Source organism: Hyperolius riggenbachi, chromosome 9, assembly GCF_040937935.1.
Source record: "Hyperolius riggenbachi isolate aHypRig1 chromosome 9, aHypRig1.pri, whole genome shotgun sequence".
NCBI classification, from domain to species: Eukaryota; Metazoa; Chordata; class Amphibia; order Anura; family Hyperoliidae; genus Hyperolius; species Hyperolius riggenbachi.
Window position 1 is genome coordinate 88,338,042 of NC_090654.1, and position 15,883 is coordinate 88,353,924.

General features: G+C 45.4%; 1 protein-coding gene across 1 annotated transcript in view; it reads left to right on the top strand.

Moving 5' to 3' along the window:
- LOC137533456 (olfactory receptor 5I1-like) overlaps positions 1–15,466 on the top strand; it is a 41,612-nt gene extending 26,146 nt beyond the window's left edge. Inside the window, exon 2 of the mRNA XM_068254842.1 lies at positions 14,501–15,466. Coding sequence (XP_068110943.1) covers positions 14,501–15,466 — 966 coding nt within the window. The remainder of the gene's footprint in view (positions 1–14,500) is intronic.
- Positions 15,467–15,883: the final 417 nt, after the last annotated feature.

A 15,883-nucleotide genomic window follows, 5' to 3' on the forward strand; every position in this document is an offset into this window, starting at 1 on the left:
AATGCACACTCAAGGCGTGCTGCAGAATACCCCTTTACGTTTCAGTTTTACTTAATAAAAGGAAAATGTGTTTAAAAAAGGTATTTACACTTCCATGTGTAGGGCTGTAAAACTCCTCTCACAGGGGAAAGTTATTAAACTATTGCTATTGCTATTCCTCAGACATTCTCTGATATGTTTTTCAAAGAGTACAGATAATGGGGACAGGGGGAACCAGAAACCTGTTCACCCGTGGTAAATAGAGATGGCCCAAACGGTTCACTGGGGAATGGTTCCCGGTGAACTTCCGGGGTTCGCGATCGCGTAGAACCGCGAACTTTACCGGAAGTTCAATTCGCCCCCATAGTGCATCATGAGGGTCAACTTTGACCCTCTACATCACAGTCAGAAGGCACATTGTAGCCAATCAGGCTACACTCCCTCCTGGAGCCACTCCCCCCCTTATAAAAGGCAGGCAGCCTCAGCCATTTTACTCACTTGTGTGCCTGCAGTAATTAGAGAAGGGAAAGCTGCTGCAGACTCTCATAGGGAAAGATTAGTTAGGCTCTTGTAGGCTTCTTAGCTTGCTCCTTGCTGATTCTTTTTGCTAAAAAAGCACCCATCAACAGCTCTTTTGAGATCTAATCTTGTTCTTGTGATCTTTTTTTTTTTTTTTTGTGTGTGTGTGTCCCACTGACACTGTGTTGCATAGACAGCCTTGGTAATTCCTACTGTGTGTGCCACTGCCAGACCCAGCACATTCAGTGACTACCTGTGTGTGTGTGACAGGTGCACATTGTAATACCCATCACTGCATATACCTAACTACCTGTTGTTCACAGTGCACCCACCTACCTATGTGAGTGCATGCAGTGTGATATACCACTCCGTGCATACCTGTTAACTGCACCTGTGATACTGCACATTGTATTAGTCAAGTCAGTGCATACCTTTCACTTCATCCCCCCAATATGGACAAAATAAAAGGCAGAGGCAGGCCACCTGGCAGGTCTATTCGAGGTCGCGCTGTCGTGATTTCGTGCGGCCCTCGACCAAAGTACAGTGTTCAGAAGAAGGCACGTGCCATCAACCCCCAATATTGTCAGGACGTAGTTGAATATTTAACACAGAACACCTCATCTTTCTCAGCTTCCGCACGGAAGCGTGACATATCTTCCTCCTCCTGCTCTGATTCTGGCACCCCACTTAACACTCAGTCGGCCGCCACCACCAAAGTGCCATCACCCCAGGGCTCAGCGGTGTGGACATTTTTGTGTGTGTCTGCCTCAGATGAGAGCAATGCCATCTGTACTCTCTTCCACCGAAAATTGAGCCGTGGAAAGACCAACACCCGCGTAGGGACAACTACCCTACGAAGGCACATTATTATAAAGCACAAACTGCAATGGGATGACCACCTGAGGAAAAGCAGCATACAAAAACAAAGCCACACACCGCAGTGTAAGATACCAGGCCGCAATTATTTCTCAAAAAAAGCAATATCCAAACTGCACCGTGAAGTGGAGAGGCAAGTGGTGTCATCTCTGGCACACAGCGTTGGGTCAAGGGTCCACCTGACCACGGATGTCTGGTCTGCCAAGCACGGTCAGGGCCACTACATTACTTGCACAGCCCATTGGGTCAACCTGGTGACCGATGGCAAGCAGGTGAGTATGTGGCTGTGCAGCGGACCAACTTGTGACACCTCCACGGCTTACAGCCAGGCCTCCTGCCACCTCCTCTCCTCCTGCTACATCCTCTTCGCTGTCGTCCTCCTCCTTGGCTGAGTGGCAGTTCAACTCTACTGGTGCTGCGATCTACTCTCCAGCTACACAGCCCCATCTCCCCAGGGCCTATGCTGCATGCCACAATGGTGTCACGCCATCTTAGACATGTCTTGCCTAAAAGCGGAGAGTCACACTGGACCAGCTCTCCTGGCTGCTCTTAACAAACAGGTGGATCAGTGGCTGACCTCGCACCAGCTGGAGAACAGCAACATGGTGTGTGACAACGGCAGCAATCTCCTTTCTGCTTTGAATTTGGGAAAGCTGACACATGTACCTTGCATGGCACATGTGCTGAATCTAGTCATTCAAAGATTTGTGTCAAAGTACCCAGACTTAGAGGATGTCCTGAAGCAGGTCAGGAAGTTGTGTGGGCATTTCAGGCAGTCTTACACGGCCATGGCACGCTTTGCAGACATTCAGCGGAGAAACAACTTTCTGGTGAGACGCTTGATATGTGATAGCCCGACTCGTTGGAATTCGACCCTGGTCATGTTCTCTCGCCTGCTAGAACAGGAGAAAGCCGTCACCCAGTACCTCTACAATTTCAGTAGAATCTGGGGAGATGGGGATGTTCTGGCCCAACAACTGGACACTGATGCAAAATGCATGCAAGCTCATGCGGCCGTTTGAGGAGGTGACCAACCTGGTGAGTCGCAGTGAAGGCACCATCAGCGACTTGATCCCATACGCTTACTTCCCGGAGCGTGCCGTGCGTAGAGTGGTGGATCAAGCTGTGGAGGAGCGTGAAGAGGAACAGTTATGGACGGAACAGTTGTGGGAGCAATTTACATCAGAATCAGATGTTTCCTCAACACCTGCATCAGCACAGAGGGGGGAGGAGGAGCAATAGTCATGTGAGGAAGAGGAGTCAGACTCAGATGATGAGGAAGGTGTATCTTTGGAGAAGGAGGAGGAGGCAGCGGCAGAAGAACAACAACCACAGCAGGCGTGGCAGGGGGCTTGTGCTGCTCAACGTTCCCGTGGTATTGTTCGTGGCTGGGGGAGGGGGAGGACTTACCTGACGTCACTGAGGAAGAGCAAGAGGAGATGGATAGTACGTCTGCATCAACTTTGTGCAGATGTCGTCTTTCATGCTGTCCAGCCTGTTGAGGGACCCCCGTATAAAAAAACTCAAGGGGAATGAACTGTACTGGGTGGACACGCTACTAGACCCTCGGTATAGGCACAAAGTGGCGGACATGTTACCAACTCACCAGAAGGCAGAAAGGATGCAGAACAAGCTGTCAACTATGCTTTAGAATGCGTTTAGGGGTGATGTCACAGCACAACGCAATAAAGGTACCACTGCAAGTAATCCTCCTCCCATGTCCATGCAGGACCCTCCAGCGATCTCATGGTGATGTCGGACATGCGGGCATTCTTTAGTCCAACGCCTCGACTTAGCGCTTCCGGATCCACCCTCCACCAACGCCTGGACCGGCAGGTAGCCGACTACCTGGCCTTAAGTGTGGATGTAGACATTGTGAGCAGCGATGAACCCTTGGACAACTGGGTGTGCAGGCTTGACCTGTGGCCAGAGCTGTCCCAATTTGCCATCCAACTTCTTGCCCTGCCTCAAGCGTCCTGGCATTGTCACTGAGAAGAGAAGTAGCCTAAGTCACAAAAGTGTTCAGTACCTCACCTTTATCAAAATTATTTAGGCATGGATCCCGGAGGGCTACTGCCTGCCCGAAGACTAAGTCAGTCTCTGCCTGCACGCCGTGTGACTGGCTGCATGCCCCAAGACTAAGTCGCTCCCCACACAGCACCTCTGCCCACAGGCCACTTGACTGCCTTCTCCGCCACCACCAACAGGGTCCAGGACTCCAGGCGGAGTCCAGCGGCCGCTATAATAATTTTTCTGGTGCGTGTACATGCCCGCCTAATTTTTCTGGCTGCACTGCAGCTGCAACAACAAAACAAAAGACATGTGCATGTGTCCATTCCCCTTCATGATCATTACCTTGCTGCGGTGAAGGGGCTTGCGTATCACAATGAAGCAATGACCGCCGGCTATATGAGGGGGGTGGCACACCATAGATAATAAGGTTGTTGCTTCATTGTGGACAGACCAAATTTGATCAGCTGGACAGTCACTGTTCTGTCATTCAGCTACCTTCCCATTGATGCACCACAACTCCCTGCATACTTCCATAGAAGAACCACAGTTCTCTACATGCCCCCATAAAGGCATCACAACACATAGCATATCCAAGATTGATGCACCACAGCTCCCAGCATGCCTGCCATTGAGGCACCACAGCTGATTCTACCTCGGGGACATCTGGGGCACCCCAGAATAGATCCAGGGCACGTGCCACTGATCTTTGGGGCTAGCAATGCCCCAGTCTCATGGTCTAAACAGGTTTATTAAAAGTTTCAAAGACATTTGATTTCTCTGTTCCTCAAAGATTCACACAAAAAGACCATACATGCAGACTTTTTTTACATAAAGGTATTTGTTTTTTAACTACTAACCAAAATGCAAATACCCTAATCTTTTAGGTCTTTAAGGCCAGTAATTGAGAGTTGAGCAAGTCATCTTCTCATTTGCAAAATAAGTGTTAATTTAGTTGTTGTTTACATAACAATTCTTATTAATGAGAACTCATTTAGCCATAGACCCTAAGGACCTTCTCCCAAGGGTTCCAGCGTGTCTTTATATACATGGAAAAGAAAACTTCTGCATCTGTATCTATTTCACTGCCCATAATAGATACCACTATGTCAGTCTGAGATACCTTAGTGAGATAAACCGCTGAGGACTCCTAATTACATGCTGAATATAATGGTAAGTTTTAGCTGAAAGGAAACTGATTATCTTTGGCTGAACTTTAGAAGGCAAATATAATGTCAGGAACAGCAAGCAGCAGGTGTGTGTGTGTGTGTGTGTGTGTGTGTGTGTGTGTGCGTGCGTGCGTGCGTGCGTGCGTGCGTGCGTGCGTGTCAGGAGCCACCCATACACCTTCTCCCAGTGTTTCCAGATGCTACTAGCATTTCAACTGAGGAGGAATGTGAATAACAAAAGAGAGCCAATTCACTACTTATTTAGGAATTCGTATTCCCTCCCCAATCTCAGACTTATATCATAAAAACTTCCCTGCACTTCTGGAAGTAATTAAATCTGACCTACTTCACCTTTCCAATTTTGAATTTACCATTTCTGGGATAATTACAGCCTATAAAATGGCCATAATCCCTAAATTTCTCAACTATTTTAGAACATTACCGATACCAATCCCTACTAAATTTTTCAAAGAACAGCCGGGAGGAAGGGGTGTCTTATGATTAGGAACCACCAGAGGGGTCGTAGGGCTTGGCATCAGTAGAGGGAGGGTTCTATGTGAAAGTAGGGCTAGGTACAGTCGTAGTAAAATATCTGTAAAGATTACCAATATTACCAATATTTTACTATCGGAATTAACTAATAGAATATTGGTAATTTTACTGATATCGCTGCACAATTTGTGCCCTGGATACATGAAGGACTTGCTGAAGCTGTACCAGATCAGCAGATTCTATAAACTTGGTCACTCCCAGAGTGCACCTCAAAACCTTCGGAGATAGAGCTTTCTGTCATGCTGTCCCTACTCTTTGGAACTTCTTACCATACCCAGTAAAGACAGCCCCATCCCTGGAGTTATTCAAATCAAGACTGAAAAACCACCTGTTTAGCCTGGCATTTCCAGACTTATAGAATTCTTCCTCTGTTCCACGACTTACCAATCGACTAATTATTGGTCTGAGCCATGCTCACACGCTTTGAATCCTATGGGAGAAAAGCGCTTTACAAACGTTATTTATTGTTGTTTTTGTTGTTGATAGTCTATTGACAGCTATATCTAGCACCTTTTTTACTGGTTGTCTCAGATCAGCATATACTGCAGCTTGCGTACTGCTAGTGTAAGCACAGTGTAACAGCTTATAATGAACATACTGGGGTTTTATTAGTGTATCTTAAAATGGTTTCAAATAGATAATGTAAGTCGTATGCATTATTAATGTGAGCTTCATCTTAGCTATGTTAAACACACTTAAATATAGGTAACTAGACTAATAATTCACTGGAATGCATTTCTGATCCTGAGCCTGTTGCACACATAGGCCTATATTCAATTCACTTTTTCTCCTAAGTTTTGTATTTAAAAATAACTTTTCAGCACTCTGCAATTGAAAAAGTACCAAAAAGTAGATAAAAAGTACTGTCAAAAGTATTCAGAGCATTTTCTGGCTTGTTGGTGGCTTAAAATGTATTTTATTGGTAAGGTGTCAAAATATCACTTAGGAGAAAACTTACATAGGACATAGGCCCGTATGCAATTCAGTTTTTCTCCTAGGAGATCATTTTTCTACTTCTCTTGAAAATAAATTTTCAGTACCTTGCATTTGAAAAAGTACCAAAAACTATGTGAAAAGTACTATTACAATTTTATTGACATGTGTGAAAATATTACCTAGGAGAAAATTCAGTAGAAAAAGTTAATTTCATATGGCCATAGTGTTTTGCTCTTACACTAAATGAGTAATGCAAGAGATTACTAGTTCAAATTTGGCCCAAGACATTATTTGCATGGAGGTTGTATGTTCTCCCTGTGTTTACATGGGTCTTTCCTGGGCATTCTGGTTTTTCCCCTCTATCTCAAAAATATATTACAGTAGTAAGTCAAATGGATCCTCCATAGAAACCTGCTAGATAAAATGACCGCCTCTGCTGCTGGGAATCTAGTGTGTGTACTGACGCCCCCAATGCCCCTGACACTTTGAATAGTGATCCATCTGGCTGATAGATTCAGGTGAGCGCTGTCCGAGAGCATTGTTTTCCTTACTCACCCCGCTTACTACCAAGGCCGGACTTACAATACGGTAACCAAGGCTCGTGCCTACAGGCGCCTGCTCCTTTAAAAGGAGGCTCCCGCCCCTCTCTGGGTGTCTCTCTCTCTCTCCCTCATGCAGGCAGGCATCTATAGCCTGACATGGGCTGCTGCTGTGCTCTAGCTGGGAGAGTAATGGACAGCAGCTTCTATGCAGTGTGCAGCCCGGACTCTCCCCTTCTGTGACAGAAATCAGGGCAGAAAAAAAGTTACATTACTTCCGTTCAGCCTCCACCTCGCCCCCCTCCTCACCCTCTCCCGGCAGTAATGATAAGGATGCGTCCTGGACAGGCCGACGCCAGGCCCAATGGACTGCCTGTCTGTCACTTGACTAGACATGCAGCCTATTGGGTCAATTAAAGTGTGGGGGTAATGTCCTTTAAAGTGATTGCAACTGCAGGGGCTCAGGGCAGGATGAGTGGAGCTCTCGTCATTGCCAATTAGTAGGCATAAGTTCGTAGTGCTCACTATGCTACTCTGATAAGACATGCTAACTCTGGTAAGGCATATTAACTCTGAAAAGGTATGTTAACTCTGATAAGGCACACTATTTGTTATAGTGAATCAACCCCTTTATGTGCCACATGCTTGAACTTCTGGCCCTGCGGTGTCATCTCATGTTTATTTACTAATGCTTCCCACTTTCACCTCCTCTGCAGGCAGTAGGAAAGTCATCTTTATGTATGGAGCAGATTTCCATGCATCCGCAGTAAAGCACCCAACCCATACAGAGGCAGCTGTCCTCTGCTCCACACTAAAATATGCCTCTGCTATTACCTGCACAGGGGAAAAGTGGGGGACCTTTCGTGAAGACGGGCAGGATGAAGCTGGAGGAGCAGCAGTTCCAGTGTATGGAACATAAAGTGATATTGTGAGCTTCAACTACAAGAGAAAATGGTGCTCTCCAAAGTCAGTGTCGGTTTTGCGTACATATTCGGCTGCATCAGCCAGGCCAGCCAGCACATTTGTGGAGTGGTTTGGTGAGCATTCCTGTCAACATTTGTGGGCGGAGTCTAGGGCACCAGAACTTCTGTGCCTTTAGGCTCCTGTGATGTAAATTAGGGCCTGCTTACTGCATAACATAATCTGGCTGCTTTGTCAGGTACACTAGCAGAACCGCAATGAAAATCACACCATTCGGGAAAAAAACGAATCCTGCTAGTGGAAAAACAGCACCATGATTTACATGTTAATTGCGGTGCTGTTGCGATCAACAAAAGGGTCACCATCCTCTTATTAAAGAGTAATGCAGTCTAGTGGAAAAGGCCCTTTGTGACCACTAAATTTCAGTGGCGGGCAAGTAATGATAATTAGGCAGGTAATAGGTGGCAAGCAATGGTAGTTACTGTTATGACAAGCAATAGGTAGTAAGTGACAAGTAGTGGCTAACAGACAAGAAGTAGGATCCAACTAGCAGTGGTGCTGAATAACAGTGTGTGTTCAGATAAAGTTCAGACACCAAATACTAGCTGTGATACATTAAGGTGAGTGCCACATTAGGGTGGGTCATATGTTACAGGGGGTGCTAGAATGCAGATGGTTATAATATCTACTACCTCCCCCACTATCAACTCCTACCTTCTTCTTCCCCTCCCCATGGCAACCACGCCTGTTAAATATAAGCTGCACCATAATTCCTCCAATAACACACCATCCTCTCCTAGTCTCACTATTCTGTAATCTGTACCAGCTGGTGCAAATGTTTCCTCCTTGCTTCTTCTACCGCACATTTCTGCTGAGCAATTAATCCGTAGGTAGCGGAAAAGGGGCAGTAACACTAACAACCTGGGTTAGGTGTGGTACAGAGTGGAGCCACCCTCTTTCTCCTGGTGACCCAATTCCTGCACCCTGCATGTGTGACTCACTTGTATCTCCATGCAGCAAGAGAGGAGCAGAGCTGCCCACAGCCACTTACATTGTTGTCTGTCTTTGGGAAGCCTCTGAATGGCTGGCAAGCATGTGGCTGTAAACTGTACAGCACCCCGGCAGATACAAGCAGCAGTGCTCCTCTCTCCTGCTACAGGGAGATGCAAAGGGTATCTGACCCTGCACAGATGTGGGATGCAGAGCAGGGAAGAAAGTGGGACACCAAAGCTCTGCTTGACTAGCCCTTCTCTTCTCACAGCCACATGCTTTCTCCATTTCAAACACAAGTGGCGGGGCACAGCCTCTTCCTTCATAGGCTCACCACACCTCTTCTGATTAGCCAGCGGCATTAACCAATCACACGGCAGGAGAGGAGGAAAAATGAGCCTGAAAAGAAAGCTTAGTGTGCAGGCTGCAACAGGCCTGATGGAGCTAATGAGTCTTGTGGCCTAGAGAAAACTTGCAACAACAAAAAACCCCTCTGGAGGATACTTACCTCGGGAGGAGGAAGCCTCTAGATCAGGGGTCAGGGACCTTTTTGGCTGAGAGAGCCATAAACGCCACATATTTTAAAATGTAATTCCATGAGAGCCATAAAATGTTTCAAACTGGGACAATAGGGCTCACGTCCCTGTTGCCATGGTGAAGTGTATACAGTTAATCCGCAAAGCAGCAGAAGTGTCAGACACGTCTTCAGCTTCTCTTGGGTTTCAGCAACATCAGCAATATCCCCTAGAGCCAGACAGGAGAAATACCAACTAACAGATTGTACAATTAGCTAGCTGACTTGGGGGTTGATTAAATTTGTAGGATGAGATCCCGCACTTTGGTGCGGGAATCTCGTTCTATAAAGTCACTGGACCTGATAAGGTCCAAAGTGGGACAACTGGAGCAGCTGTTCGTTTTGGGGTAGCGCAAAGAAGTTAGTAGTGCATGCTACAGCAGTAGCGTGCCTACTTTGAAAATGTTGCTTGCGCTACCACACTAAGCTGCGCTGCTTGAGCAGTGTAGCTTAGTGAATCAACCCCTACTGATTTGTCTGTGAGCCACATGTAGCCATCAAAAGAGCCACATCTGGCTCCCGAGCCATAGGTTCCCTACCCCTGCTCTAGATCCTAATGAGGCTTCCCTCGTCCTCCTCCATCCCTGCAATCCAGTGCTGCGACCACCCAAACAGCGGCGAGGTCAATATTTACCGATCCAGGCAGGGCAGGTGCAGTAGCAGCTCTTTATTCGGACTGGGGCAGAAATAGCTGAGCCCGATCGTATCTGATCTACTGCGCAGGCGCAAATCCTCATCTAATCTGGTATACCTGATCATGTGTGCAAAATATCCCAAAGGAATTTATGTTGGAGAAACAGGACAACCTCTACGTGATTGCATGAAACACCACACGTTCACTATTAACAGACGAAAAAAGGATATTACAAAATATACTGATCTCCCAATACCCACACACTTTTGTCTACCTGGACACAGTTTAAGCGAGTTTTTCGTCACTGTATTAATAGGTGGCTTCAAATGGGAAAAAGTGCGACTAACAAAAGAAACAAAATGTATACATTGTTTCGAAACTGTAGAAGATGGTTTAAACAAGGACTCTAATTTCTTGTGCTGGTACGATGGGTTTTAAATGCCACAATTCTTTTTATTTTTTCTATCTTTTCATTTTTTGTTTAATATGCTGGTAAGATAGTGTTTGGCACTATTAATTTTATTTTCATTCATGTGCTGGGATTATGGTCACAATTCTCTTTATCTTAGAATTAATGGTGCATGTAGTCTCCCCATCACCAGCGTCTGCTTTATGTTATGTTGTAGGAAACTGTTGATCTTATCAATTTAGCCAGGATGCCTGGGAAAGCTTCCTGAAGTAACAGTTAAGGCATCTAATAACATTTATTTATGTTTGCTAAAGAATGTTTCTGCTCTGTATGTCAACATATATTAGCTGTGTTTTTCACATTTTGTCAGCAACCAAGTCTGACGAAGGCTTATTATTAGCCGAAAGCTTTCTGTTTATTCATCTCTAAGTTAGCCAATACAGTGGGTTGCAAAAGTATTCGGCCCCCTTGAAGTTTTCCACATTTTGTCACATTACTGCCACAAACATGCATCCATTTTATTGGAATTCCAAGTGAAAGACCAATACAAAGTGGTGTACATGTGAGAAGTGGAACGAAAATCATACATCTTTCCAAACATTTTTTACACATCAATAACTGCAAAGTGGTGGTGTGCGTAATTATTCGGCCCCCTGAGTGAATACTTCGTAGAAACACCTTTTGCTGCAATTACAGCTGCCAGTCTTTTAGGGTATGTCTCTACCAGCTTTGCACATCTAGATACTGAAATCCTTGCCCGTTCTTCTTTGCAAAACAGCTCCAGCTCAGTCAGATTAGATGGACAGCGTTTGTGAACAGCAGTTTTCAGATCTTGCCACAGATTCTCGATTGGATTTAGATCTGGACTTTGACTGTGCTATTCTAACACATGGATATGTTTTGTTTTAAACCATTCCATTGTTGCCCTGGCTTTATGTTTAGGGTCGTTGTCCTGCTGGAAGGTGAACCTCCGCCCCAGTCTCAAGTCTTTTGCAGACTCCAAGAGGTTTTCTTCCAAGATTGCCCTGTATTTGGCTCCATCCATCTTCCAATCAACTCTGACCAGCTGCCCTGTCCCTGCTGAAGAGAAGCACCCCCAGAGCATGATGCTGCCACCACCATATATGACAGTGGGGAAGGTGTGTTCAGAGTGATGTGCAGTGTTAGTTTTCCGCCACACATAGCGTTTTGCATTTTGGCCAAAAAGTTCCATTTTGGTCTCATCTGACCAGAGCACCTTCTTCCACATGGTTGCTGCGTCCCCCACATGGCTTGTGGCAAACTGCAAACGGGTCTTCGTATGCTTTCTGTTAACAACAACGCCTTTCTTCTTGCCACTCTTCCATAAATGCCAACTTTGTACAGTGCATGACTAATAGTTGTCCCATGGACAGAGACTCCCACCTGAGCTGTAGATTTCTGCAGCTCTTCCAGAGTCACCATGGGCCTCTTGACTGCATTTCTGATTAGCGCTCTCCTTGTTCGGCCTGTGAGTTTAGGTGTATGGCCTTGTCTTGGTATGTTTACAGTAGTGCTATACTCCTTCCATTTCTGAATGATCACTTGAACAGTGCTCTGTGGGATGTTCAAGGCTTTGGAAATCTTTTTGTAGCCTAAGCCTGCTTTACATTTCTCAGTAACTTGATCCCTGACCTGTCTTGTGTGTTCTTTGCACTTCATGGTGCTGTTGCTCCCAATATTCTCTTAGACAACCTCTGAGGCCTTCACAGAGCAGCTGTATTTGTACTGACATTAGATTACACACAGGTGCACTCTATTTAGTCATTAGCACTCATCAGGCAATGTCTATAGGGAACTGACTGTACTCAGATCACAGGGGGCCGAATAATTATGCACACCCCACTTTACAGTTATTTATTTGTAAAAATTGTTTGTAATCATGTATGATTTTCGTTCCACTTATCGCATGTACACCACTTTGTGTTGGTCTTTCATGTGGAATTCCAATAACATTGATGCATGTTTGTGGCAGTAATATGACAAAATGTGGAAAACTTCAAGGGGGCCGAATACTTTTGCAACCCACTGTAAGTGGTATTATCCTGATTCAAAACTCCTTGCTTCTAAGGGTATTCATATGTCTGTTGAGAACTTGCTAGTGACAGGTGTCAGCATCTTATGCCCACCGGTTCTCCCGTCCTCTCTCCAGAGCACAGAACATATCAACCGACAACCAGTAAAGATTTGAACAGCGTGTTTACACAGCGATCATTCCAAAATTGCAGCCTCAAACAACTTTTACAGGATGAAGATGAAAAAATGTAAAGCTGATTTTAAGTTAAATGACATTACATAATGGCTTGTGTAATATTGATATCAAGGCCTGTATTATACTATTTCTGTCCCTAAGCTATATTTCTTGTGCTCCCCTTCCCATGGGCAACAGCTGCCCTCCCATTCCATGTGCAGTTCCCTCTTCCATGTGAACCAGTCCTTCTCTTTTATATACAGTATAGCTCCCATAGGCAGCAGCTCCCTTCCTCTATAATCTATATGTTCTCAGTTGCAGCCTCCCTTTTCTATTTATAGCTTCCACTTCCATATGCAGAAACCGCTCTTCCATGCCCAGCCTCCCCCTTGGGCAGAAGCAGCCTAAGTCCCAGGCCTTTGTGGCCCTTTCCAAAAATCTGTTTCCCCTCTTCCATGCTGGGACTGCAATCTGTATACAGTGATCCTTCCCAAAGACAGTAGGCAGCATATGTGCATGCATGCATTGCGTAGTGCCAGGCTACAGGAGTTAAGACTGACAACAATACTGTAGATTGTGGTACCATGGTCTGAGCAAGATCAAGAGGTGTACACATTCCAGAAGCGTACGAGAGAGAACGGCGCCGGAGACTTGGGCGCAGGACACAGCCAGTATATGGCTGATCCTGCTGCCGCACAAGTCCGGGCCGTGTTAATTACTATTCCCCCTCCAGGCCGACATGGATAGTGGGGGAATGAAATAATTCGGCTTCCAGCAATCACTGGAATCCGAATTATTGTTTTAAAAGCAACTTCAGGTCCGTCTTCTGATGGCGCTGAAGTTACTCCCTGTGCCTGCGATAGCCGTAGTTCCTATTACGGCCTATGGTGGCGCCGGCTGCGCCCAAGTCTCCTGCGCTGCTGCGCCCAAGTCTCCAGCGCTGGATTTACCGTGTTCGTTCCAGAAGAGGGAGATCACCTACCACACTGCAGTACTGAAATTAGTAGTAGGGAGCAGTAAGACTAGCAGGGCAGTGCTGAAATAGTTCTTTTTCGATTTAGAAATGTGATGTAACTAGGTAACTAACAAAAATGTAAGGATTCAAAAGTTCCTGCTGAAAATGTAAAAATAATGGGAAATGGAGATAGAGGATCTAAGAACATAGCAGAGAACTGATGATCTTCCAAATGGTGGCGTAGCAATAGGGGATGCAGAGGTTGCGACCACGCTGGGGCACTTGAGCCAGAGGGTCCCACTAGGGGCCCTTCCTCAATGGCAGTATTACTCCCCAAATAGCAATATAAACTATTTATTGGTCCTGTGCTGATAATTATCACTTCTATAGGTACTTTTGATAGGGTCAATCATTAATCAATCTATTCCCCATCCCCATTCACTTTTAATACTGCAGCGGTGCTTTGCAGGTTTTTGTGCAGCATATACATTGTTATGTATAGAGTGCTTGCACTGGGGCCCAAAGCTCCTTAGTTATGCCACTGCTAACAAAAGCGGTACGTTGCAGCACTCTAACAGCTAATTTGGAACAAAAAGTAGTATTTGAATATTTTTTTTTAAATATGCTTATTTTAACTTATGCAGTGGTGGGAAAGGGGGCATATGGACCAAAAAAATTGGAAACTGTACCTACTCTTTGGTTGATTCCATGTAAAAACAGTATGATGCCATGGCCTTGATTCACTAACCAGCGCTAAGCTGGTTAGTGTGCTTTAAGAACTAATGGGCGCAAACCACGGAGTTAAGTGCTAGTGTTAATAGTGCGCGGTGCGACGATAACATTGCACCCGCTGCCCTGTAAACGTTGTACCCGGTGTGATGAAAACGGCACATCAGGTGCCCCCGAAGAGGCACACTGATGTGCTGTTTCGGGGGCACCTGATGCGCCGTTTTCACGTTATCGTCGCACCATGCACTATTAATGGCTGTGCGCACACTGCCCCGGGCTATGCACGATGTAGCTTTGTGCGGCTATTAGTGCCCGCAAGGCTACATTTCGGGCACTAAGTAGCTTTTCACTCCGGCGCTAATACTTAGCACCGGTTAGTGAATCAAGCCCCATGTCTGTATTGCTGAAGACGACCATGGATCGATCCTTTTATTTTTAATAAAATGTGAAGGTAGGGCATGGTGGACATTAAATAATAATTTTCTCAACTTTTTCACAGATGAAAGATTATCCATCTTTTTTCAGCTCTAACCACAGCAATATTCCTGAATTTATCCTGTCCAGCATATCCTCTATCTATGAGGTCCAGCTGCTCCTCTTCATGACCATTACCACAGTCTACGTGATCACCATCTTTGGCAATGTCCTCATCATCTTAGTCATCCAGGTGGACACCCGTCTTCACACTTCTATGTATTTTTTCCTGACAAATTTGTCCTTCATGGATGTCTTTTATGCCTCGGTTACCATCCCTAAATTGCTTGACATCCTGGTCAATGACAACCGTAGCATCCCATTTTATGGTTGCATTTTGCAGATGTATTTCTTCCATGTATTGGCAAGCTCTGAGATGTTTCTACTAGCCGGCATGGCTTATGATCGATATGTGGCTATATGTAACCCTTTACGATATTCCATCCTAATGAGAAGGGCAGTAACTTTGCCACTGGGAGCTTGTGCATGGTTGGGTGGTTTCACTCATTCTACTTTCCATACAGCCTTCTTACTTCAATTGCATTTTTGTGGACCAAACAAAATGGATAACTTTTTCTGTGATGCCACGCCACTAATCAAGCTGTCATGCTCAGATACAACGATTGATGATATCCTGCTGATCACCACGCCTGGAATTTTAGGCCCTTCCTGCTTCATGTTAACTCTGGGGTCTTACGGTTACATTGTAAGAAACATTCTTAACATTAAATCCAAGGAAGGACGGTACAAGACCTTCTCAACCTGCGCTTCCCATTTAATTGTGGTTTCTGTGTTCTATGGGACCGCCACTATTGTGTATATCCAACCTACCTCTGTCTACTCCTCAGCCAATCAATTCATTACCATTTTCTATGCTGTGATTACACCCATGTTAAATCCCATTATATACACGCTGAGGAACAAGGAAGTGAAAGGAGCAATGCAGAGACTGTTTCTCCAGCAGAGAAAGAACATTGTTACTGTTTTCTGATTGCTTGTTGATAAAAAAATTATATTGAAAAGGCAGAGAGGGAAAAAAGGCAAGAGGGAGAATTTGGTGGATTTACAAATCTTTTCTCATGAATTTCTATATTTTTCGGCATATAAGAAAAAGTCACTGGGGAGAAAAAGTCACTGCATCTTATATGCCAAATACAGGAAGTCTCTGACTCACGTCACGAACACTCGCCAATACAAACCGCCGACCAGCCAAAATGTTAGGGACTCCCTGTATTATCCCCCATGTCTCCTCCACTGCCCATTGTGTTCTAATCCACCACACCCCCAATAACGTAAAGTAGCAGCAATACAGCTCACCTAATCCACTGGCTCCAGAGGGGATAAGATATGTCTCCTTCACTGCTCCCTTAGAACCTGCTTCTGCTGATTGCATCATAAGAAGTGGGCA